The following is a 26,862-nucleotide window of genomic DNA, read 5'->3' on the forward strand; positions in this document are numbered from 1 at the left end:
TCAATCTAGTCATTTTATTTGAGGGAAGGACTCAGGCTCTTTCAGTGGATGATTTAAACGACTAGATTAGTTGGACAACCTGCTTGGGGTAACAAACAAAAGGTAAAAATACATGGAAAGTCTAGCTTTGTTCCAAAATAGACCTTTTATTTTCAAAAGACACAATGTGTGTACAGTCTGTCTGTCTTGCGATGTGAGCCCAACATGGACTGTGTGTCATCCCCTCAACTCTCCTATTGTGGCAGAGTGGCATATCCCTATTCACGGGAAGGATTGGTCATTCTTTAGTGCATACAGCAGATGGCAACATGACATGCTGGAGACAGGCAACAGAGGAACAAAACATCTTTAAAAAAATTCAGAATGGCACAAATTCCCCAATATCAGGGTTCTCATGTCAACATGTTTGCTTTCAGAGCATATTTGATCCCAAATTATAAGGGGGAGCGATACCTCGGTGTCTCAGGCATCCGTCGCTCATAGAATACATCAGTGTGATTGGTCATACAGTAGGTCAAAGGTCAGGATGGGGCCAGTTCCGGGACTTGAAGTATCCCCTGAGCGCGACCAGATCCACAGCGGGGAAGTAGGCTCCAATACGTTTCCTCACCCACCATTTTCCCTGGGGACCACTGCCAGGCAGGGTGAACCTATACTTGAAGTGTTCTCCTCGGACCCACCTGGGGAAGGAAGAGGGGGGTGGGGGGAAGAGAGAGAGGAATGGTTAGTGTGACTGACAGAGAGAATACAAAGACACATTTCATATCGAGAGGAAACATTCCACTAGAGGGGGCTAGAGGACAAGGATTCTTTATTTTATTCTATTTAATATTTAAGAGAAAGTGAGGCTTGCACGTATTATAACGCAGACACACGCACCCACACACACGCACACACAACCTTCCACTTCCACTCTGCCTCAGCACAACACTGCTGAGATCAGTTACGCCTTCAATGCAGCTGTCTCCAACGGCAACTCCTGGCCATTTTAAACAAATTAAACGTACTTACAAAATAAACTCACACAGTATGTATCAAACTGATTTACGCCATCTTCTGTTTTTATCATGGACAACCCTGTAGTGGAGTACATAGTTTGTGGGCTTTAAAAATAAGGGCATCCAGTCTCCTCTGTGTTAGTCAGTGTAAGTGTACCTGGGGTTGTCTCTGCCCTGGAAGGGGTTGTATTCCATCAGTGAAAGGATTGATGTGTCGTTGGCTAACAGTCTGCCTGCTATGTGGATCACCCACTCACTCTGCTCATAGGTCTGGGAGAGAGGGAGAGAGAAGGAGGGTTAAATACATGGAGAAAGAGGGTGTTCTGAAGAAGACAGAAAAACAGGGGACATTTGAGTGAAAGATCAACTGTCATATCGAACAAAGCCCTCAATCTGAAGCAGTCTACCATTCCAAACTTTTGAGCGGATATTGAGCTGATCTGCGACATCATAAACCTTCCCCCTCTTGCCAAAATGTCTGACTGGGATTTTCTTGGTTCTGGGATTGGATGTAAACCAGCGGGAAACCCTATGCCCTGAGAAGGGGACGATAAAACAGCGCGGCACACGGCCGAGTCTCTGGCCAGAACTACACCTGAGAGAGCTGTAGCAAGAGTTGAGAATAGTGTGGGCAGCTAGCCCTGACAGAGGAAATTACTCCGAGCAGGTAGTTCTGGGTCCAGACTTTACACAGAGTTAGCCAGCTCACATCCAAGGTAGGAATTTCCCACAAAACCAACAAACAGTAAAACAAATGAAACAGAATCCCTGATTCTTATATGTCAACTTAGAGCCGGGTACTGTAGATCAAAGGTCTGTGCTGAGTCCCGGACTCTGACTGTACCTGGAAGGCAGCGAACCACATGAGCCAGTCGAGCCTGTAGTGGTAGGGGGAGATGAGGCAGGGGCGTCGGGTCAGGTCCCCTGGCTTACACAGGAACTGGTACTCCTCCCACACAGCCTCTGGGTCCTTAGGGTCCTCATTCATAGTACCCTGCAAAATCACCTCAGTCCGCTCCTTAGTGATACTGCACAGAGAGGGAGAGAGAGAGAGAGAGAGAAATGGAGGGAGAGAGCCAAAGAAAGTTGTGAGGGAGGGAAAGTTAAAAAGGATGGCAGAGAGAAAAGGAGAAGACCAGAGAAGAATAGAATGAGAGGATGTGGCAGTTTGGACTGATTTACATTTACATTTAAGTCATTTAGCAGACGCTCTTATCCAGAGCGACTTACAAATTGGAAAGTTCATACATATTCATCCTGGTCCCCCCGTGGGGAATGAACCCACAACCCTGGCGTTGCAAGCGCCATGCTCTACCAACTGAGCCACACGGGGCCTGATCAAGTGGAGAGATACAGAAAGTGTTGAAATAAAATGAGAGGAAGAGGAGAACGATACCTGCCGAAGGCCCCGTAGGTGTTGACGATGCGGAGCGGGTCAAAAGACGTGTTCATCACCTGTTTGGAGCTCAGCAGGTTCAGCACTACAGGAACGCTCAGGTAGCCAATCAGAACGCCCAGAGCCACATTCACCACTCGACGAAAAAGCATACCTAGGATGGAGAAGAGGTGCAAAAAAAGAGGAAGTGTGTGTGCCTGTGTGTGTGTGTGTGTGTGTGTGTGTGTGTGTGTGTGTGTGTGTGTGGAACTCAAGATACCTCTGGCAGTAGCCAGAGAGAGGGGCTTAGCCTATGAGGTCATGAGGCATTTAGACACTGACAACTGGAGGAGCTGACAGCTCCAAATCCCCACGACCCGTCTCGGATTGAAATGCCAACCCGTCAACCAGTCCCACGCATGTTAAAACCATCCATCAGAACTATACCTGTTGTTTGACTTAAATAACGGACTTTTATGACCCCCAAAAATTCTAAAAAGCAGCCATGGTGCAGGTAGAGAATGTTAGGGCCACTTAGCAGATATATTACCCAGCATAAAACTAAAGCCATTAGCGATTCCTGGGAGACCAATTAGCTAGAGCCTATGCCTGCTCTAACACACCACATGGGCATTCCTTCCTCACTTTCTCTCTTCCTCTCTCTCCATCACCCTCTTCCACATCATCTCCAGCTGTCTCTCACTCTCGTTCCATTCCCTCCTCCCTCTCCTCAGCTGTCCCAGTAGTAATCCACACTCCTCCCATCGTGTCCAAATCGTAAACCCTTTCCTTTATGTTCATGTGCCAACTGCTAGGCACCCAGTCACATTGGTAATGTGTGATTAGTAATGCCTAATACCCCCTGCCAGCACCCTGGTGCTGTCTACCATCTGTCAAGGCCCTATAGCCTGCTAGCCCGCTCCAGATGTGCCTACAGCCAGGTGTGTGTGTTGGAGATGGGGATTGGAGGGTGGGGAGTGGAGAAGGTGGAGAGGGGTAGGGTGCTCATGTGGACCCACTCAATGCTCTTTGGGGTTGTAAACACAAAGCTAAGCCAGGCACATGGGAAGGGGGAATCCATACACACACACAGAGCGCGGCTGGTAGAGACATCAGTCAGGCCTACCCAGTGGAGCGGTAGTCATGTTGAAGGCTGATGTAATACCTCTTCTCCCTCTTTCTGCCTGCCATCATTAGTCCCAATCATAAAACACCCAGACAGGATAGCAGGGCCTCTAACACCAACTGGCTGAAAATAAATACCCAGAAATCCTGGATAATACCCACAATACCGTAGCCCTGTCTGTATCGATTACTTCATTTGTAAAGTTGGGTCTGGGCAGGATCAAAGAGTGGTGTAGGTTGTGAGGGAATGAAGATAGAAATATAATTATCTATTCTATGGTGTGTGGGCTCTAACTCCTTTAGGAGAAATCATGTCTGTTTAGTAGGTACCCCTGGTGGGTTTGGGGGTCCATCCTGCTGCCTCCTCAGCCTGGAGGTCCAGTACGGCTTGTTTGGCCCCTCGGCCAGACGAGAACAGGAACCCCAGAGAGGCATCATCAAAACAGGCCAAACTGGGAACTATGGTCAGCCAATTGAGGAAGCTCAGGTTCCCACTCACTATCAGAGTCACCTAGAAGAGGAAAATGAGGGTAGAGGAGGAGAAACAGAGGGGAGAGGAGAGACAGAGGAGAGGAGAGACAGAGGAGAAACAGAGGCGGGAGGAGGAGAGACAGAGGGGAGGAGGAGAGAGGAGAGGAGGAGAGACAGAGGAGAGGAGAGACAGAGGAGAGGAGGAGAGACAGAGAGGAGAGACAGAGGCGAGAGGAGAAACAGAGGCGAGAGAAGGAGGAAAGAGAGTAGATGGGGAGAAAGGATAAGGAGTAGTATTTAGATTCCTCCAAAGGTACTGCCAGAAAGATAGCATGATATGACTGATGAGGATCATCTGCTTTGGCTAATAGTTCAGCATACTGCAGCGGGGAAAGTCCTGATTTCCTATTTCCTGTATTCATTCAATTATAGCTGGCTCTGAATAACACTCCATTCATCAAACTGATGACTGCAGTTGCCATAAAACTGCTGTCATGCACCAATGGTTCCACTAGGTGGCAATGTGACGTCAGAGCTACTAAAGGTATACTTAGGCACAGATCTAGGATCAGTTACCCTCCCAAAATCCTAGCCTTTCTACTGTCATCTCACCTGGAACACTATCTGCAGCGTCCCGTTGACCATGCACATGCGTCGCCCCAGGAAGGTGAAGAGAGGGACAATGAGCTCGATGAAGTGATTGGACAGAACCTCGAAGCGATGGAACCACCATGGGGATTGGTGCATATAGTATGACATGGGGTTTGGTACCGGCTGAGTCTGGAGGGAGAAAGAGAAACAGAATGAATACAGACAGACGGAGACAGGCAGGCACTGGCAGTTTGTCAGACACACACACCACGGAATTGTACTGTTGATAGCCACAGTGAATCTCCAGAGATCGCATTAGAGAGGGGAGTCAGTACCTTCACTCCTTATTTTGGGGCCACCTAACCCACCACATCCTTCCAGTCTCAACCACAGAACTGGGATGAGCCAGAGAGGACCAGACACTGACCCAGGGAGAGCACAACCACAACATGAGTACTTCCAGGTCAAGGAAAAAGCAATTTGTCTCAGTTTCAAAATAACCATATCGATACTCAAATATGAGCAAAGACAGAGGGATAGAAAGAGGCAAATGAAAGATAAGTCATTGCCGTAGCATGAGTGTTACGGTGTGTGTTTTTGCATGTAATGGTAAGGATAAGCTAATGAAAGCACAGCTCATCACAGGTAACACTGAATGACCTCTATGTTTGCATGGATTTACATGGTGTCCCTCCAATGACTGCATTTGCATGGCGATGAATGGCAGTGAGATAGTGTATAACTTAACATCCCCACCAGCTTTCCCACTGGCCACAATGACTGCCCAAATGACACCTTGTGCCAAACATGAAATGTAGCTGATCTTAAATGTAAAATAGCTATAAAAAAAAAAATAATGTTCCCCCTCATTGTTTTGGCATAAAACCATGGGACAGAATGGCGTGGGGAAACAGTGTACAATTATAACACCACACCTTCAGGAAGGTTTCCAGAGCTAAGTAAAGCTACTGCCTATTTTAGAAATGTCCTGAGAGAGCTCTTTCAGTACAGAACCAGACAGGGCTGGAGAGTGAGAGAGAGAGTGTGTGCGTGTGTGTGTGAGAGACACCACACCCCCAGACAGCCTAGGGCACCGAGCCTGCAACCTCAGATAACCAAACATACCCAGTATGCATACAGCAAACAAACTAACAAAAAAAAAAAAAAACACCCACCAACCCCCCTCAGCCAGCCTCACATAGCTTCTGCAGTCTTCTTACCCATGACGCATTGCGCTGTGTGGCCCTGCCGTGAGTTTTGTGAGATTGGGGGCTGAAAGGGAGCAGTGTGTTAGCGTAGCGTCAAGGGGGGGCAGGCAAACCTTACCTGGCGCCCTTGGCTTCCGGTAGAGGGGGTAGGGGGTGTTAGGTGGGGGGGGGGGGGGGGTGAAATGTAAATCTGCTTTACCCCTGGAGGTGTTGACAGGTTAGGAGCTGGCAGGTCAATGTTTAGACGGGGATATGGGCCCGTTAGCCTGCATGGAGGTACTGAGTCCGAGTCTTCAGGATCCCATATATGCTTTACCATAACCCCAGGTTGAACAACATGGACATCCAGGTTAAACAACATGGACATCCAGGTTAAACAACATGGACATCCAGGTTAAACAACATGGACATCGGGGTTAAACAACATGGACATCGGGGTTAAACAACATGGACATCGGGGTTAAACAACATGGACATCCAGGTTAAACAACATGGACATCCAGGTTAAACAACATGGACATTCAGGTTGAACAACATGGACATTCAGGTTGAACACAAACACTATTGGAATGTTTCCTTAATTTTTTTAACACTTTTTGTCAAATTCTACAAGGCGTTCATTTAGTCTCTGATCCATACAGGTTCACTTGGCTGACCACTACTGTTGCCAGAAACCCATTAGCCTCCACGTGAAGCCTTAACAAAGCTGACATAATGATGTAGGCTGATGGATCTGTAACAGGAGGCTCAATGGGCCTGAATGAGACCCCTGTTCCTCAGCAGACTCTCTCAGATAGGCGTGATGGTCCACAGACAGAGGTCCCTTCGAGTTAACAGGGTTTAGAGAGGAAGGTGGTAAGGGGGTATGGTGAGGTGCCAGGCATCCCTCCACACCTCTCACCTAAGAACCCCCAAGACAGAAGCAGCCTGGACTAAGGGAGGTTGCGGGCATATTTGGACATAAGTGTTGTGAGGTAAAATTTCAAGGCAACAATTATGACAATACTGATAGGGTAGAGGAGTGACAAATGAACATGGACACAAAGGTACATGACACAAATTAACATGGACACACTTACCCACTTAAAAAAACACTAACCCACAAATAAGGAACAGAAATCAGAAAATCGTGGCCACGAATTAGAAGCCATGCTTGACCAGTTAGACATTTGAATGTCTGTTCAATGTTTCACCCACCCTGTCTGTCCCCCTTATAAGGCAGCAAATTAGGCCGTTGAACACACCGTTAACTTTAATCAACCTCAAATCAGTTCAACTGGTCTCCTCCTTATATCATCATGACTCTTTATGGCCTATAACTTGCTAAAGGCAGGCTCTTAAAATGGCGGGCATAAAGAAATTAATGAGTCGTCGTATTGACCAAAGAAAATAACCATGTTTCCCATTTAATGGGAATTCCACCCAGCAGGCGAACAGAGCAAAAAGGAGCAGTGCCGGACAGGGCTAACAGACTAAGCATGGGTTTGTCATACGTTAAAACCTGTGCAGTGAAGTACTATACAAGGAAGAGAGATTCCTGGTATCAATAGTAGGATGAAGTCGCCCCTGAACATTGATCCAAGGTCAGTTTAATGTGTCGTCCCCTTGATGGTTAAGGTTAGGGATTTGGTGAGGGGAAGCTGATCCTAGATCTGAGAGTAAGTTCTACCCAGACAGAGCATGTCAGTACAGTATGTATGCATCAGTACAGTCCAGCCTAAGGACAGTAGACCGTTCAGGGACTTTTTCAAGGCCATAAAAAGCCATAGTCAGTCAGACGTGGTGTATTCCTGGTCTCTGTCATTAGACAAAACGCTCCATGCCGTCTCATCTCCCAGCTGTGTGGGTTATAGCCTAGAGATGACACAGCTGTGTTCTCCCTTCCTATGGAGAAAACCCAACATGAGGCATGTCTAGCAGCCGTTGTGGCAGACAGTGGCTCCCAATGTCCTATCATATGCTAAGAAATGTATCGTCACCCACTAAGTAAACAGAAGTCCTATTTCTTATCCAGGACCAAGACTTAAACCATTGCCTCAGTCGGTTTCAATTGAACTTTTAGGTCTATGTGTAAGCTTATTGTTTAGCCTGGGGAGCTCCGCCTAAGGAGAATATCTAGCTTGGGGAAGCACTGGTGTGTCCACGGCCAGCCAGACAGGAGCAGTCGATCCAACGGTGTGGCACAGGAAGATAGATAACAAAGTGATTAGTTTAACTCAGTTTGGGACAGCAGGCGATTGATAAGGATCATGTGCCAAGGCCTGATCTCTCAGCACGACACAGCACAGGCCAGGGGAAAGCCCTGACGACAAGATGCCAACAAGCACTGCTGACAAGGATTGAGGGAACTGTATTGCACTGAACGCACACGCACCTCGTAGTGGTAGTCCATGCACGTCAGGTCCCTCCAGCAGCGGTCCCCTCTGATCTTGATCAGCCCCTGCGGAGAAGACAACGACACGTCAATCATTCAGCTCAACTCAGGGTGACATTTTCATGGTGCAGATTAAAAATGGGACCCTCCATCTTTACCATCACCCTGGCCAGTGGTTCTGTCCAGGTGTGTTAGTTTGTGAGCTTTGTGGAGAGCATATCATTGGGACATACAGCAATGACATGTCCTGCTCCAATTGACCAAGAGTCTGTATTAAAATCTGTAGATTTTGTATTGGATCGGTCTGTATCTAATTTAACATCCTCTAAATTACCATGAAACCAAAACTTCAGGCCTACTACCATGTCAATACAGCATATAATCAGTGATCATTCAATATGAACCATGACAGTAGGAAGGTGTGCTAACAATCACAACCAATTCTGGAGGATTGCAAGATGTGGGTTGGTATGATACAGTTTGTATGTACATTAGATAAGAGTGACTCCATATTCAACCAATCTCCCTCATGATGGCCAAAGCAGCATATTACTTCTGTTGGTACCTAGCTAGCACTAGCACTAGCAAGCTAGCTAGCGGTTAACTCTGAATCGCCAATGGCTAGCTAAATGGTGAGAGCATAGCTATTCACACAGAGCGACTCAAACAAGTATCATGTAAAACAACCTGTTTGTTGCATAAAGGCTCTTTCTGCTCGTCAATTCTGGCAGAATAAACATTTGTATACAGCCAAGGCAAAAATCTATTTGTTGTGATTGAATAAACTGTCTCCATTCAAGCCTTGTATAAGTTGCCGTATTGTTTGCCTGTACAAATGAAGAGATCGTTTGTTGTATTGCAAAGAGGAGAGGAAGATTATATTGCAGTAATTAAATTTCCACTTTCATTCATTCCGCTATGCGTCTGTTGAGGTACAACGGAACTTTACATCACAGGTCACACCATCACAGTGTGTGTGTTGATGTCGCTGGCTAGATGAAGACAAAGCCATAGAGGAGCTCAGTCCGTCTATGGTAACTCGACTGGGCATTAAATACTGCGGCGCTGTGTCTTGTCCACTTGAACAGCTCCTAGTAGCAGCTCTGTGGGTCTGTGGCCATTTCTAATATACTACTCTTCGTTCTAAGCTTAGTGTTAAGGCACACGGTGAAGTTGCCCCCTACATGTCAGTTAAAATGAATAATAAACGCTGCATTCGGAAAGTATTCAGACCCCAATTACTTTTCCCCACATTTTGTTAAGTTACAGCCTTATTCTAAAATTGTTTAAAATTGTTTTCCCCCCCTCAATCTACACACAATACCCCATAATGCCAAGCAAAAACAGTTTTTTAGAAATGTTTGCTAATTTATAAAAAATAAAACAGTGAAAAATGACATCTACATAAGTATTCAGAGCTTTTACTCAGTACTTTGTTGAAGCACCTTTGGCAGCGATTACAACCTTGAGTCTTCTTGGGTATGATGCTACAAGCTTGGCACACCTGTATTTGGGGGGTTTCTCCCATTCTTCTCTGCAGATCCTCTCAAGCTCTGTCAGATTGGATGGGGAGCGTACTGCACAGCTATTTTCTGGTCTCTCCAGAAATGTTAGATCGGGTTCAAGTCCGGGCCACTCAAGGACATTTAGAGACTTGTCCCGAAGCCACTCCTGCGTTGTCTTGGCTGTGTGCTTAGGGCCGTTGTCCTGTTGGAAGGTGAATTATCACCCCAGTCTGATGTCCTGAGCAGGTTTTCATCAAGGATCTCTCTGTACTTTGCTCCGTTCATCTTTCCCTCGATGCTGACTGAAAAACATCCCCACAGCATGATGCTGCCACCACCATGCTTCACAGTAAGGTTGGTGCCAGGTTTCCCCCAGATGTGACACTTGGCATTCAGGCCAAAGAGTTCAATCTTGGTTTCATCAGACCAGAGAATCGTGTATTCTCATGGTCTGAGAGTCTTTAGGTGAGTTTTGGCAAACTCCAAGCGGGCTGTCATGTGCCTTTTACTGAGGAATGGCTACCATAAAGGCCTGATTGGTAGAGTATGGCATAGATGGTTGTCCTTCTGGAAGGTTCTCCCATCTCCACAGAGGAACTCTAGAGCTCTGTCAGTGACCATCAGGTTCTTGGTCACCTCCCTGACCAAGGCCCTTCTCCCTTGATTGCTCAGTTTGGCCAGGCGGCCAATGATGGAGGCCACTGTGTTCTTGAGGACCTTCAATGCAGCAAAAAAAAAATTGGTACCCTTCCCCAGATCTGTGCCTCGACACAATCATGTCTCGGAGCTCTATGGACAATTCCTTCAACCTCATGGCTTGGTTTTTGCTCTGTGGGACTTTATATAGACAGGTGTGTGCCTTCCCAAATCATGTCCAATCAATTGAATTTACCACAGATGGACTCCAATCAAGTTGTAGAAACATCTCAAGAATGATCATGGGAAACAGGATCCACCTGAGCTCAAACCTGTTTTAGCTTTGCCATTATGGGGTATTATTTTAGAATAAGGCTGTAACGTAACAAGATGTGGAAAAACTCAAGGGGTCTGAATACTTTCTGAAAGCACTGTATGCATGTTAGGCCTCCATGATATTCACAAACAAAACAAGAGAGACAGGAGCAACTGAATGACTACTAAAGCAACTGAATGACCCGAGAGAGCGAGGGATTTATGTTGAGCGAGAGAGGGATGCATTGACGGATATGAAGCTGGATTTAATGTGCGTAATCATATTAAATGAAGCATGAACAAAATTAAGAGAAAAATGAGGAAGGCCAACAGCTGATGCGGGCTATGACTAAGCTATCTGGCTCGGATTTAATCTCCAATTCTAGGAAATAAAAAGCAGCACTGATAAAAGACGAGCGGGAAAAATGGAATTAAAGGCTGGTTAGCGATCCATTACTTTCAAATGAGCTTCAGAACATTACGACTGACTCAGAAAACAGTCAAGGGGGAGAAGTAGTCTTCACTCGTTTTCCGACTTGTGTTTCCTCTTTGGATGCTCCAGAGAACTTAAAGCCACACCTCTATCTGCTCTTTGCACAAACCTATGAACCAATGCAGTTACCAGTGCCTGCAGCCACACACATGGCTCAGTCAGAGCTCATGCATAGGTTCTCTCCTCAATGGTCTCATGCACCACACAGACCAGTCCTAAAGGTCTCTCTGTCCCTCTCCACTAATGCAATAGACGCTGATTGGGGAAATCAGGGTCTATATTGCAGGCTGATATATCGCTGGGGAAGCAGGGAGAGAGGTTGAGGGACAGCGGGTGGGGTAGATGCGCTCGCTGACGGTGGACGCCTAATTCATGGGTTACTTTTGCTATTTATCAGCGAGCATTCTTGCATCTACAACATTACAGATAATCTAATAAGCGCGCCGGGAATGTACTTTCTCTCTTAAAATGTGATTCCATTCATTTGAAAATTAAGCCCCCCTCCCCACCCTCCACCTTTCAGCTGGGCTATAAACTTAACCAGGATAAATGTAGTTGTCTGCTTGTGCCACCCGCCTGCTGTCCTAATGCCATATCACACAGGATTGTTTACTACCTGCAGCGACGGAGGGCCATTATGAATATTCTATTGAAGTGCTTCTGGTGTACATGAATAATAGTGTTGTCCTGTGCTGTTCTCAAATCAAATCGAATGTTATTTGTCACATACACATGGTTAGCAGATGTTAATGCGAGTGTAGCGAAATGCTTGTGCTTCTAGTTCCGACAATGCAGTAATAACCAACGAGTAATCTAACCTAACAATTCCACAACTACTACCTTATACACACAAGTGTAAAGGGATAAAGAATATGTACATAAAGATATATGAATGAGTGATGGTACAGAACGGCATAGGCAAGATGCAGTAGATGGTATAGAGTACAGTATATACATATGAGATGAGTAATGTAGGATATATAAACATAAAGTGGCATAGTTTAAAGTGGCTAGTGATACATGTATTACATAAAGATGGCAAGATTCAGTAGATGATATAGAGTACAGTATATACATATACATATGAGATGAGTAATGTAGGGTATGTAAACATTATATTAAGTGGCATTGTTTAAAGTGGCTAGTGATACATCTTTACATAAATTTCCATCAATTCCCATTATTAAAGTGGCTGGAGTTGAGTCTGTATGTTGGCAGCGGCCACTACATGTTAGTGGTGGCTGTTTAACAGTCTGATGGCCTTGAGATAGAAGCTGTTTTTCAGTCTCTCGGTCCCTGCTTTGATGCACCTGTACTGACCTCGCCTTCTGGATGATAGCGGGGTGAACAGGCAGTGGCTCGGGTGGTTGTTGTCCTTGATGATCTTTATGGCCTTCCTGTGACATCGGGTGGTGTAGGTGTCCTGGAGGGCAGGTAGTTTGCCCCCGGTGATGCGTTGTGCAGACCTCACTACCCTCTGGAGAGCCTTACGGTTGTGGGCGGAGCAGTTGCCGTACCAGGCGGTGATACAGCCCGACAGGATGCTCTCGATTGTGCATCTGTAGAAGTTTGTGAGTGCTTTTGGTGACAAGCCGAATTTCTTCTGCCTCCTGAGATTGAAGAGGCGCTGCTGCGCCTTCTTCACAACGCTGTCTGTGTGGGTTGACCAATTCAGTTTGTCCGTGATGTGTACACCGAGGAACTTAAAACTTACTACCCTCTCCACTACTGTCCCGTCGATGTGGATAGGGGGGTGCTCCCTCTGCTGTTTCCTGAAGTCCACAATCATCTCCTTTGTTTTGTTGACGTTGAGTGTGAGGTTATTTTCCTGACACCACACTCCGAGGGCCCTCACCTCCTCCCTGTAGGCAGTCTCGTCGTTGTTGGTAATCAAGCCTACCACTGTAGTGTCGTCCGCAAACTTGATGATTGAGTTGGAGGCGTGCACGGCCACGCAGTCGTGGGTGAACAGGGAGTACAGGAGAGGGCTCAGAACGCACCCTTGTGGGGCCCCAGTGTTGAGGATCAGCGGGGTGGAGATGTTGTTACCTACCCTCACCACCTGGGGGCGGCCCGTCAGGAAGTCCAGTACCCAGTTGCACAGGGCAGGGTCGAGACCCAGGGTCGAGAGCTTGATGACGAGTTTGGAGGGTACTATGGTGTTAAATGCTGAGCTGTAGTCGATGAACAGCATTCTCACATAGGTATTATTCTTGTCCAGATGGGTTAGGGCAGTGTGCAGTGTGGTTGCGATTGCGTCGTCTGTGGACCTATTGGGTCGGTAAGCAAATTGGAGTGGGTCTAGGGTGTCAGGTAGGGTGGAGGTGATATGGTCCTTGACTAGTCTCTCAAAGCACTTCATGATGACGGAAGTGAGTGCTACGGGGCGGTAGTCGTTTAGCTCAGTTACCTTAGCTTTCTTGGGAACAGGGACAATGGTGGCCCTCTTGAAGCATGTGGGAACAGCAGACTGGGTTAAGGATTGATTGAATATGTCCGTAAACACACCAGCCAGCTGGTCTGCGCATGCTCTGAGGACGCGGCTGGTAATGCCGTCTGGGCCTGCAGCCTTGCGAGGGTTATGTTTTACTCACCTCGGCTGCAGTGAAGGAGAGCCCGCAGGTTTTGGTAGCGGGCCGTGTCAGTGGCACTGTATTGTCCTCAAAGCGAGCAAAAAAAGTTATTTAGTCTGTCTGGGAGCAAGACATCCTGGTCCGCGACGGGGCTGGTTTTCTTTTTGTAATCCGTGATTGACTGTAGACCCTGCCACATACCTCTTGTGTCTGAGCTGTTGAAATGCGACTCTACTTTGTCTCTATACTGGCACTTAGCTTGTTTGATTGCCTTGCGGAGGGAATAGCGACACTGTTTGTATTCGGTCATGTTTCCGGTCACCTTGCCCTGGTTAAAAGCAGTGGTTCGCGCTTTCAGTTTCACGCGAATGCTGCCATCAATCCACGGTTTCTGGTTTGGGAATGTTTTAATCGTTGCTGTGGGTATTACGTCGCCGATGCACTTTCTAATGAACTCGCTCACCGAATCAGCGTATTCGTCAATGTTGTTGTTGGACACAATGCGGAACATATCCCAATCCACGTGATCGAAGCAGTCTTGAAGCGTGGAATCAGATTGGTCGGACCAGCGTTGAACAGACCTGAGCGCTGGAGCTTCTTGTTTTAGTTTCTGTTTGTAGGCTGGAAGCAACAAAATGGAGTCGTGGTCAGCTTTTCCGAAAGGAGGGCTGGGGAGGGCCTTATATGCGTCGCGGAAGTTAGAATAACAATGATCCAGGGTTTTACCAGCTCTGGTAGCACAATCGATATGCTGATAGAATTTAGGGAGTTTTGTTTTCAGATTAGACTTGTTAAAATCCCCAGCTACGATGAATGCAGCCTCAGGGTGTGTGGTTTCCAGTTTACATAGAGTCAGATAAAGTTCGTTCAGGGCCATCGATGTGTCTGCTTGGGGGGGAATATATACGGCTGTGATTATAATCGAAGAGAATTCCCTTGGTAGATAATGCGGTCGACATTTGATTGTGAGGAATTCCAAGTCAGGTGAACAGAATGACTTGAGTTCCTGTATGTTGTTATGATCACACCACGTCTCGTTAATCATAAGGCATACCCCCCACCCCTCTTCTTACCAGAAAGATGTTTGTTTCTGTCGGCGCGATGCGTGAAGAAACCAGCTGGCTGCACCGACTCCGTTAGCGTCTCTCGAGTGAGCCATGTTTCCGTGAAGCAAAGAACGTTACAGTCTCTGATGTCTCTCTGGAATGCTACCCTTGCTCGGATTTCATCAACCTTGTTGTCAAGAGACTGGACATTGGCGTGTAGTATGCTAGGGAGTGGAGCGCGATGTGCCCGTCTCCGAAGCCTGACCAGAAGACCGCTTCGTTTGCCCCTTTTACGGCGTCGTTGTTTAGGGTCGCCGGCTGGGATCCGATCCATTGTACTGGGTGGAAGTCAAAACACAGGATCCGCTTCGGGAGAGTCATATTCCTGGTCGTAATGATAGTGAGTTGACGTTGCTCTTATATTCAGTAGTTCCTCCCGACTGTATGTAATGAAACCTAAGATTACCTGGGGTACCAATGTAAGAAATAACACGTAAAAAAACAAAATACTGCATAGTTTCCTAGGAACGCGAAGCGAGGCGGCCATCTCTGTCGGAAGTAGCTAGCAAGTGCAAGCTGTGTTGTGTTGTGTGTTGTGTTCTATTCCTCCAACACAGAGCCAAAAGAGAAGATTTAAAGAATTGGGGAATATTAACAGTTCTTAGGGGGTAATAACTCACTGTTATGCAACATCAACTGTTATGCAACATCAACTGTTATGCAACATCAACTGCAGTTTAAGCCAGGGGTTGAATGACAGACTGGAAGACGGCCTTGGATTGGCAAACCGTAACGTTCGATATAAGATATTATGATTTCTGCAGGAAATGATATCAAAATGGCCCTTCGAAATGAAAGAGCATGGGAAAGAAACTTCATATGACACATGTGTAGAGGGGAAAAACCCAGAATCAAAATGTATACAACAGCTTAAAGCACTATACGTATAATCAACTACAACACCATACAGCCCTTGGAGGACAAGCGCTTAAATCCTTATTTCTTCTGAGAAGACGACAGTCAATAAAAAGCACTGAGACTTCAACTCCAGTTGAAGCAGCAAGAACACAATGCAAACTCACTTCGAAAATCTCTTATTTAGACAAATAAATCAGCATTGATGCTCTGTGAGAATGTGCAACCAGGACATATTATTGAGACATTGCTGGTCATGGGGCACGGAATACACAACAACTCTGTTTGACTTTGTTAGGCCACATTGGGGTTATCAGGGCATTAGATTCTGCTTATAAATCGTTGGGTGTTGACTATAATACAATTCAGTCATGAGGATCATCAATTCCCATTGTCCCATATTCTGACCACGGAGTAGGCCAGTTTCCCATTCTCCAGAGAACCTAGGTGGTTCGACTGCAAAGTTATTAGGGAGGCCATTTTGACAATCGTTTAACGGAAAGGCCTTTAACGATATTCAGTTGTCACTGAAGTAGTGCTTTGTGTTGTTAACACCACAACAGAAAATGAGAATAGTTCTACTTTGTCAACAGGCATAAAAACAGTGAGTGGTTGGGTGCAGGCAGCCATTATCCCATGAAATTTGTCAGCCACCATTAAAAGAAAATCCTGGCCATGACAAATTGAGTCGATGCATGCGACTCCAATAAAAGACCATTTGAGCGTTTTGTTCCACAGCCCTGGGCTCCATCCATCCACGCCGAACCACAGAACTCCAGGTGCACGTTGGCTGGAGCCCTTCGCAAATGTGCAAACGACAGCGAGCAAGTCCGTCTATTTCCTGTTTGGGTGCCGCGCGGAGATTTATGCCGACTCCCGACAATAAAAGTAGGGTATGGTGGCAAGGAGAGTGAGCGGTGAAAATGTCGTGGCTGGTTTGGAAGGCTGTAAGTCAGGGACTGAGTAGAGAGAGAGTAGAGAGAGAGAGAGAGAGAGAGAGGCTGGGCAGGCTGAGGTAAGCAGGCCCTGAGGATGTCATTAGCACTACCCAGACCTAGAAAAAGGAGGTCGACCCGGGACAGTCGTAAAAACAGACACAGACTCCCTGCTAGACGACATGATATGCTAATGTAGGTACTGTACGGCTGATAACTGTCACATACAAGACGAATGGGTTAGGGGTTTGGTTTCGATTTTCTTTTACTATGCTTCCTACAGTGATGATACTTCCTAAAAACAGAATTCCCTCAGTGATAACCAATCATCAGTGTAAGAACCACAGAAACAATCACCAACACCCAATGACACTGCTTTCTCCCACTGGCAGCCATTGGCATCCAAAGACAGTCAGTAACCAGTTGCACACTGGATCAAGCCAGCATTCATTTCCCTACAAAGGAAAAAAAGCCTATATACTTACATGTAGTATATTTTTCTCTCCCCCAAAAAGAGAAAACTTTCATTTGGCGTCAGGGGTTCATTCTGACTACAGTAAATGAAAGAGTGACGTGGCTCTGGGCTTGACCAGAGAGAGGGGCCTAGGGACGTCCTAAACCCGATCACCCCTGCCAGCTGCCTAAAGGTACGCCTCGATGCCCCTGCCAACCGCCTAAACAGGAAGGCGTTAAACACTCCCAGAAACCTTGAAACATGAACATGTTTCTCCGCAGGATGCAATCAACTACATTACAGTGAGTCTTTTATTCTGTGTCAACTTTTTATGCTACGTTGACCTCTCACCATCGGTAATTCCCAATACTGGAAAACAATGATTGTTTTATGCGTAGCTCCCCCTACCAACAATGTCCCAAGTCCCATCAACAGTCTTCGAGACAATAGAGAACTCCGAGGCCAATTGGGGCCAGGGCCAACCTTAAAACTCATCAACAACCCAACGACATGGATATGGGCCAAACCAACAAACAGCCTGCAGGAGACACTTCCTCGCAAAGTGATCACCCCAAAGGAGAATGGAACAGTCCAACCAGACAAGCACTTTACTGTATTATGGTTTTACTGGACTTCTTCAAAAACAGGAGCATGGGGGAGATGCTCTCCATCATTGCCTGGTGCACTCTTTCTACTAGGCCTACCGTTCCTCCTGCAGGAGTGTGAGATGTGATACCTCGTGCAAAGGCTGTGAGACAGCTAGTTTACTGGCCAGGTCCAACCTCTACCACACCCAATCATGGGGCACCACACCAGCTCACTAGCACCCTGATTACCATGATTGTATTTCACAGCATAAACGCTGACACTGCCCTGTGAATCAGATCCCATTAGCACCACTTAGCAAACCGCCTGGACTTACCCTCTGATGCTAACAGCCTGGATAATGAAAGGTGTGTACGCACACGCACACACACACACACATAGCTTAGGACGCGAAAGCAAAAGCAGAGGAACCATTGAGGAACAGGGTAAGAGAAAGAAGTGTGCTGCCAGGAGGGATATTTTTAACATGTGAGGAAGGGCCTGACTTGTAAAGTCACTCAAAAGAGAGAATCTGTTTAGATGAATCTGCTGAAGGAAATTAGCAAAGAAGAAAATGTGATGTCCTCAATAGCACCGTTATTCAACAATTTTGACAGCATACGCAATCAAGATTGGATAAAACAGACAGAAAGTAGACATTGAGAAATAAAATCATTGAATTGGGTTATAAACTGATGCTTTCAGAATCCGAACATGAAACAAGTCAGGACAAAGTTTCTTCTTCCTTAGGGTCCCTTCAAAGTTTACTGGCTACGTCCCCTTCACTTAAAGGGGTTCTCAATAGCACTCTAACAGTGGTCAACCACAGAACAAGGGATAGATTACCCTGACCTAGTCTAACCAACACTTACATGACAAACACTGAGTGAACGTAGCATGGCTTTTATAATGGATAAATAATACTTTGTATTTACAGTGTCAATCTAAGGAACTTAAGACGTGACAAGAATTTCCTAAAAAGGTTTCAACTTTAACCTAATGTCATCCAAAAATCAAGCTCGGAGTCAATTTTCTAAACGATATGCTTTCAATTATAGTGAAAAACAAATGTAACCTAGCTGCCCCGACCACAATAAAAACCATGATTACCCCGTGATTAAAAAGCTGCTTATTGGTTAAGCCTCAGCCATGTCTGAGGGGACCTGAAGTGCTTTTCTGTTTTGAATAAATGTGTTGTAATGACTTTGTGTCTAGGGGAAATGACAAGAGGGGCTTGTACAGTTGTAAGCACTTAAAGTCAATCATACTCTTGGCACTGGGGTAAGGTGAATGAACATATAGCTCCCTCGTTGCTCCGTCCTCTTTATGGGCCTAATTGAAAAAACACTTTGGGCATTGTGGCAGGTTCCAACCCCCACGTTTTAAAAGACAACAGCATTGGGTTGGGTGTTCTCTCTCCACTAAACCATAAAAGAGACAGACAAGTTGCCTGACTGACTGGTTCCATATTTGCATTTACAACGTCTGTTTTTCTTAGGGATGGTGTTTTGTTTTGACCATAGAGAAGTGTCTAAGCCCAGTAAACACTTTTCTTATAAACACTTGAAAATTTCACCCGTGTTTTTTTCCACAGACTATGAGGGGAATTCAGTGTCAGTGTGATAGATGTGTGGGTGTGTGTGTGTCTGTGTGTGTCACTCACGGCGCCCAGCATGATGCGAACGATTAGCCAGCGGAAGGTCCAGATGGAGATTAGCGAGGGGGGGCAGCGAGGGGGCACCTGGGACAGACTCCACACAGGACACAGGAAGATCCCCAAGAAGCCCGTCTCCAACAACTGACTCTCCCAACCTGAAGACAGAGAGGGAGAAGTGAGAGGAAATGGGGGGAGAGAGAGAGAGACAGAGGGGAGGAGAAACAGAGAGAGCGAGAGAGACAGAGCAAACGTTCAGAGAAAGGACGTCAGGGAGAGGGAGAACAGGAGACAGGGGTTTCAGAAAAAGGACAAGGGCATGACGAATAGTCAAGCAGATGTGGGGAGAATATAGAGTGACAGTCCAAGTGTGTGAGTGAGGATGGAGAATAAGAGGAACCATGACATGGAATGAGATGACTAAGGGGCAGGAGAGATGAAGACATGGGATATATGAGAGAAAAGGCCATTGCTAAAGGACAAGTGTGGCAAAGGTCAAAAGTGACCACATCTCTCAGCATGCGAATGCTGCATGGATACATACATCAGGGGAGCTACTCAGTTACCACATCTGTGAGGAAGTAGGGAAAGTCAAAAAGTTAAGGCTGTGGAGAGTTAAGAAGTGGAGAGCAAAAAAAAAAGAAGCTAATTCCCCTTGTTCATGTCACTTTGCATGTTTTTTGGTGATTTTTTTATAGTCTGAGCTGCCCTCACCATTCTGAAGCATTACAGTAAAAGCAAGAGCAGCAGCCGGGGATGCTTTGAATAACCAAAATATGGACAGCTGTAATTGTAGAAGTGAATTAGGGCCAGTTATCCGTCTGTCTATGCAAACATCACTGTTCTGGAACGATCTCTATCTGTCATTCTACAATGATGACCACAGATAACCTCCTCTGGCTATGTGCATATGTCCCTGATGGCCAATCACTGCAGGCTTGTTCATAAATGTAAAGTGAAAAGGTGCAGAGGTAGTGCACGTGTGCCGTCATGGGTGTGTGTGAGTCCACGCACCCATGTATAATACAAACATGTCAGTCGATCTAATTCCAGACTGGCCTGATGTGAATGCAGCAGAGGGCTCCCAGTGAAGGCCCACCTGCTCCCGTCTCTCCTCAGAGAGATCCAGTGTGATCTGTGCAGCTGTTGGCCTGTTCGCCCCTCCTAACAAAGGCAGTCTTTGTAGCCCTCACCCAGTGGACATGCAAACAGAGATAATGACAAAGATGAAGAGAGAGAGAGATCGAGGGACACAGAGTACAGTATGTAGTTGAACAGTCTTAGGACTAAAGGAGGAGGAAATACATTTATTCTTGGTTTTGTTTTAATTTCTTTTATCTAACACCGTCTCTACAGTGTTAGATTTCCTTGATAAACGGGTCTTCTGTATAATGAGCGAGGGAACGAGAAAGGAGAAGGGAAAAAAAGAGTCCACAAAACCTGACCACAGACATCTGACTTGAGTCATTCACTCCAAAGTGTCATTAACCAATCAGTGAGGTCAAATTGATCTGGGCTCTTATCTGAACTAGCGCCCTAAATCCAGAACTATTTACACTCAGCCCTGCAGCGATTAGATTGGACTCAACAGTCTGATTGAATTGAGTTATTGGGATGAACAACTGAGGAATCCTGCTGAGGCAACAAAAGACCAGCTGAAGCTGAACCAGCCACATCTGCTAACCCTGGGCAGTGCTGATCTTGGATTAGGTCCTCCCTGTCCATACAATAATATTCATTATGATCTACTGTAAAAGGCTAAACTGATCCTATATCAGCGCTCCTACTCAGACACATTTTGAATACAGCCAGACCCATCCAGGGCCAGATGTTTACTGAGGTCTGAGGATAATGGGGTTTTGGGTGGCATGATACACCGACTCTGATCTCTATGCCAATAGGCCAATTTGCCAATAGAGACTAGTGAGGGGCATTAAACCATGTCAGCTGAGTGTTGATGAGATTATGTATTGAAATGTAATCATCCCAAACCTCTGACTATGACCCAGATCATATTAACACATCTGAGCTGAATGTGACCGCTTCAAAGGGGATAACAAGGGCTCAGTAGTGGTTGTGGGAAGGTTAGATAAGGGCTAGGTTGTGGAGTGACAAAAGAGCAGGCTGTTACAAATCTCAGGTCCAGGTTTCTCCAAAGCATGTTAAGGCTAAGTTTTTGCTGCTGCCTACATACAGACTCCAATCATTGGCCACTTTAATAAATGGATCACTAGGCACTTTAAATAATGCCACTTTAATAATGTTTACATATCTTACATTACTCATCTCATATGTATATACTGTATTTTATACCATCTATTGCATCTTGCCTATGCCACTCGGCCATCGCTCATCCATATACTTATATGTACGTATTCTTATTCCATCCCTTCACGTGTGTGTATTCGGTAGTTGTTGTGGAATTGTTAGATTACATGTTAGATATTGCTGCACTGTCAGAACTAGAGGCACAAGCATTTCGCTACACTCACAATATCACCTGCTAACCATGTGCATGTGACCAATAGAATTTGATTTGATTCATCGTCAGAACCTTCGTCGAGCATCATTAAATCTCTGAGCAGTTTCACAAAACCGTTGTTACGCAAGACCCACTTGTTATTTTCCGACTGCCTCGGACCACTTGTCGGACAGCTAAATGTGTCGTTAGAGGTGCTTTTTTTGCCCTTTCTGCGTCACTTTATACACAGAAGACCTCCGCTAAACATAGAATCTAGCTGTTTATACATTTCTCTGTGACTGCCGATAATATAATTAATTGTTGACTGAAAATAGGCCTTCACAGTTGCCAGTGTCTTTGCAACTGTTACAAATAAGTGAAGAATAAAAACTAGAGATGACTGCATAAACAAAATAAATACAGTAGGCTACATGGGCCTAGCTATTTCAATCATTTTGAAATCAATTAATTTTAAAGGGATATTTTGGGGTTTTGAGGGGACGGAGCATAAAAAACACAGCATGGTAGCAACACAACATGACAACATGGTAGCAGTACAACATGGCAGCAGCACAAAACATGGTTCAAACATTAGGCACAGACAACAGCACAAAGGGCAAGAAGGTAGAGACAACAATACATCAGGCGAAGCAACCACAACTGTCAGTAAGTGTCCATGATTGAGTCTATGAATGAAGAGATGGAGATGAAACGATCCAGTATGAGTGTTTTTTGCAGCTCGTTCCAGTCGCTAGCTGCAGCAAACTGAAAAGAGAAGCGACCCAGGGATGGGGTCTCTGCATGCAGTTTGAAGAAAGTTGCTAACAAGCGCTGGTGCAATTGCTAACTAGTATTAGCACAATGACTGGAAGTCTATGGGTATCAGCTAGCATGCTAAACACATGGCCTTCCATGCTAACAGATAGCGCAATGACTGGAAGTCTATGGGTAACTTTAGTTAGCATTGGCTTGCAAAATTACCTGTGTCAAATCTGTGATTTTGTGCACTATTATGGGATAACCAATAGCCATGCTGCCTCAATATTTGCAGCCATAATATATAGGAGATAATCTCTCTAAGTCTAGGAGCCGATCTGTCGTCAGTATTGTGGAACAATTCCTATTAAAAAGGTATGATTCAAATGGAGAAAGCTGATCTGAGAGCAGTGCTAACTTTCTTGCAATCCTATCAGTATTGACAACTGGCCCAGCGTCGTCCGGGTAAGGAGAGGGTTTGGGCGGCCGGGAAGTCCATGTCCCATCTCGCTCTAGCGACTTCTGTGGTAGGCCGGGCGCATGCACGCTGACACGATCGCCAGTTGGACGGTGTTTCCTCTGACACATTGGTGCGGCTGGCTTCCGGGTTAAGCGAGCAGTATGTTAAGAAGCAGCGCGGCTTGGCAGGGTCGTGTTTTGTGCATGGCTCACGACCATTGCCTCTCCCGAGTCCGTACGGGGTTGCAATGATGGGACAAGACTAACTATCAATTGCATATCACAAAATTGGGGAGAAGGGGTATAAAAATTAAAAAAAACAGTACAAGTCAAAAGTTGGGACACACTTACTCATTCAAGGTTTTTTTTTCTTCTACATTGTAGAATAATAGTGAAGACATCAAAACTATGAAATAACACATATGGAATCAAGTAGTTATCAAAAAAGTGTTCAACAAATCAAAATAAATTTTATATTTGAGATTCTTCAAAGTAGCCACCCTTTGCCTTGACAGCTTTGCACACTCTTGGCATTCTCTCAACCAGCTTCATGAAGTAGTCACACGGAATGCATTTCAATTAACAGATGTGCCTTGTTGAAAGTTAATTTGTGGAATTTCTGTCCTCCTTAATGCGTTTGAGCCAATTAGTTGTGTTGTGACAAGATAGGGTTGTTATACATAAGATACCCTTATTTGGTAAAAGACCAAGTCCATATTATGGAAAGAACAGCTCAAATAAACAAAGAGAAACGACAGTCCATCATTACTTTAAGACATGAAGGTCAGTCAATGCGGAACATTTCAAGAACTTTGAAAGTTTCTTCAAGTGCAGTCGCAAAAACCATCAAGCACTATGATGAAACTGGCTCTCATGAGGACCGCCACAGGAAAGGAAGACCCAGAGTTACCCCTGCTGCACAGGATAAATTCATTACAGTTACCAGCCTGAGTAATTGCAGCCCAAATAAATGCTTCACGGAGTTCAAGTAACAGACATCTCAACATCAACTGTTCAGAGGAGACTGCGTGAATCAGGCCTTCATGGTCTATTGCTGCAAAGAAACCACTACTAAAGGACACCAATAATAAGAAGGGACTTGCTTGGGCCAAGAAACACGAGTAATGGTTATTAGACCGGTGGAAATATCTCCTTTGGTCTGATGAGTCCAAATGTGAGATTTTTGGTTCTAACCGCTGTGTTTTTGTGAGACGCAGAGTAGCTGAACAGATATCCCTGCATGTGTATTTCCCACCGTGAAGCATGGAGGAGGAGGTGTGATGGTGCTTTGCTGGTGACACTGTCTGTGATTTATTTAGAATTCAAGTCATACTTAACCAGCATGGCTACCACAGCATTCTGCAGTGAAACACCATCCCATCTGGTTTGCGCTTAGTGAGACTATCATTTGTTTTCAACAGGACAATGACCCAACACACCTCCAGGCTGTGTAAGGGCTATTTGACCAAAAAGGAGAGTGATGGAGTGCTGAATCAGATGACCTGGCCTCCACAATCACCTGACCTCAACCCAATTGACCTCAACCCAACCGCAGAGTGATGGAAAAGCAGCAAACAAGTGCTTGGCATATGTGGGAACTCCTTCAAGACTGTTGGAAAAGTATCCCAAGTGATGCTGGTTGAGAGAATGCCAAGAGTGTGCAAAGCTGTCAAAGGCAAAGGGTGGCTACTTTGAACAATATAAAATATTTTTTTTGTTTGATTACTACATGATTCCATGTGTTATTTCATAGTTTTGATGTCTTCATTATTATTCTACAATGTAGAAAATACAAAAAAATAACACATAATAATAACACAAGCCTAAGTTCCATCGCTATCGGGAAACCGGTCCCAGATGGATGTTGTAGTCTTACAAATGTAATTGAATGTAAGTAGTTAACTTACCAAACGAATACCTGTAAGGAGAGGAAAAAATAAAATAGATCAGCATAAAAATAGATATTTTGACCTGATTAGAGAGTTGGCCTAACCTACATTCTGTACCAAGCACTTACCGCATATTGCAATACTGTACCCACAATCGTACAAATTACATGTGTCAGAAGTTTATAAAGATGAAACACTGAATAGTGTTGATAAATAAATTGACTTATTCCTATTAAACACGCTGGACTAAAAAACAGGACATACCAGTAATGACCCTTTAAGACTAATCAGCTAACTGAATCACTGTTGGCATGATGGCCTTGAAGTCTCCAAATCCACATCTTTCATTCAGAACATAAGAAGCAGATGGTGAACAATTTTGAAAATGTCTCCAGGAATTGTCTACCCTCTCTTCATCTTATTCTTCAGAGCCACAAAGAACTTCAACAGAGCTGAGAGAACGAGGGAGAACGGTCACGTGTTTGTCTGTCTGTCAAAGACTTGAGACTGAACTATCTTCTAGCCACAACACAGAGGCCCAATCAACATGTTCTCTCACTCACTACTGGGTCCCCTCCTACTGGCCCAGACACAACCCTGTAAACTGCACCCTACCACACACATGGAACATAGACAGCAGTGTGTGTGTGTGTGTGTGTGTGTGTGTGTGTGTGTGTGTGTGTGTGTGTGTGTGTGTGTGTGTGTGTATACCAGTGGATGTTGCTGAAGGGAGGACAGCTCACAATGATGGCTGGAACGGAGCAAATGGAATGGAATCAACCACATGTGTTTGACGTATTTGATACAGTTCCACAGATTCCTCTCCAGCCACTACCACGAGCCCGACCTCCCCAATTAAGGTGCAACCAACCTTCTGTGGTGTTTTTCCAACCCATCACTCACCAGATCTGCCCCACACTGACCAGAGAATGGTAGAGCACCCACAGCATGGCCATGATGATCATGTTGGCAGTGCCAGTCAGCAACACAAAGCCTGACAGCGCCATCCCCACCAGGGCAATGCCATCCAGGTTGGCATCCATGTCCGTCCAGTCCAGGAACCACAGGATAGAGGGAGTGTAGGCGAAGGCAGACATATCGATCTTCCCCCCCACATAGCGCTTCACACTGAGAAGGTAATCCTTACAGGGCAAGAGGCCTCGCTCTCCTATCAGCTGTTTGTTCTGGTTGTAGGCAACAGTGAATGCAATGACTACAGGGGGAGGGATGAAGGGAGAGGGGGAAGAGAGGTGGAGGAAGTGAGGTGAATAAAGATAGGTTTATGAGTACTAGAACGAACTGTCTGGTTCATTTAAGAATGTGACAGGAGAACAATTGCTATGTTTCTTGGTAAATGGTAATGTGAACGATGTGTCCATGTCTACTTGAACATTAAATTGGTTTTAACTCCAACTACCACCATACAATACACACATGAAAACTGACGAGAATAATATAGCCTACGCAATGGTCTGGAAGCTAAGTTATAATGGAGCCAGTGCATCATAACTCGCTACATTGTCAGAATATCACACTCGAACTTACAGTAGATGAAAGCAATGGAACGTAGAAGCACAATTCGAGTGAGCCAGTAAGTCCCGGTTTGCAATGTAACCAATTCTTTCTTCTTTGCTTTGCAAGTGCCCTCTTCATTATTTCGGATGTTGTCATCTGAATGTGTCGTTGTTGTCTTCCATGTTTCGACGCGTCTTTTTCTCAAAGTGCTTTCAGAACTCTCACGGTGAGCCGCCATGTTGGTTGACGCTCTAAAAACCACGTGATCAGAGGGCTCGTTCAAGAGTGTCTAGAAACGTAGTGTCTGAGTTTTGAAAAATCCGTGCGTTGCGCATTGCATATGCTTACCGTGGAATGGATAGCCCATCTATAGCTCATCTACCCTTGAACAGCAGATGTGTCTTGCAAAATCGTATGATTGGTGGGCTTTCTTCTTCTATGGTATATTGGCGATCACACAATTGAAAGTGCATCCTGCCACCTACTATGCAGAATGGAGTCAAGATTCCCCCCAAAAACTGAACTACCA

At 45.4% G+C, this 26,862-nt stretch overlaps 1 protein-coding gene across 1 annotated transcript; it reads right to left on the reverse strand.

Annotated features, from left to right (window-relative positions):
- lmf1 (lipase maturation factor 1) lies at positions 1 to 26,594 on the reverse strand. The gene is made up of 11 exons (XM_038991213.1): positions 26,364 to 26,594; positions 25,722 to 26,031; positions 24,837 to 24,847; positions 19,263 to 19,411; positions 8,143 to 8,208; positions 4,582 to 4,749; positions 3,829 to 4,009; positions 2,395 to 2,548; positions 1,843 to 2,026; positions 1,156 to 1,268; positions 1 to 680 (listed from the first exon to the last, which is right to left on the reverse strand). The coding sequence occupies exons 1-11, from the start codon at positions 26,569 to 26,571 to the stop codon at positions 515 to 517; spliced, it is 1,710 nt and encodes a 569-aa protein (XP_038847141.1). The 5' UTR covers positions 26,572 to 26,594; the 3' UTR covers positions 1 to 514.
- Positions 26,595 to 26,862: the final 268 nt, after the last annotated feature.

Source organism: Salvelinus namaycush, chromosome 4, assembly GCF_016432855.1.
Source record: "Salvelinus namaycush isolate Seneca chromosome 4, SaNama_1.0, whole genome shotgun sequence".
In the NCBI taxonomy this organism is placed as follows: domain Eukaryota; kingdom Metazoa; phylum Chordata; class Actinopteri; order Salmoniformes; family Salmonidae; genus Salvelinus; species Salvelinus namaycush.

Coding starts and splice junctions, on each gene's coding strand:
- lmf1 (XM_038991213.1), bottom strand. CDS start 26,571: ATGGCGGCTCACCGTGAGAGTTCTGAAAGCACTTTGAGAAAAAGACGC. Junction 4,750..8,142: donor GCATGGACTACCACTACGAG/GTGCGTGTGCGT, acceptor TTCTCCCTCCAG/ACTCAGCCGGTACCAAACCC. Junction 4,010..4,581: donor CGCTGCAGATAGTGTTCCAG/GTGAGATGACAG, acceptor TTCCTCTTCTAG/GTGACTCTGATAGTGAGTGG.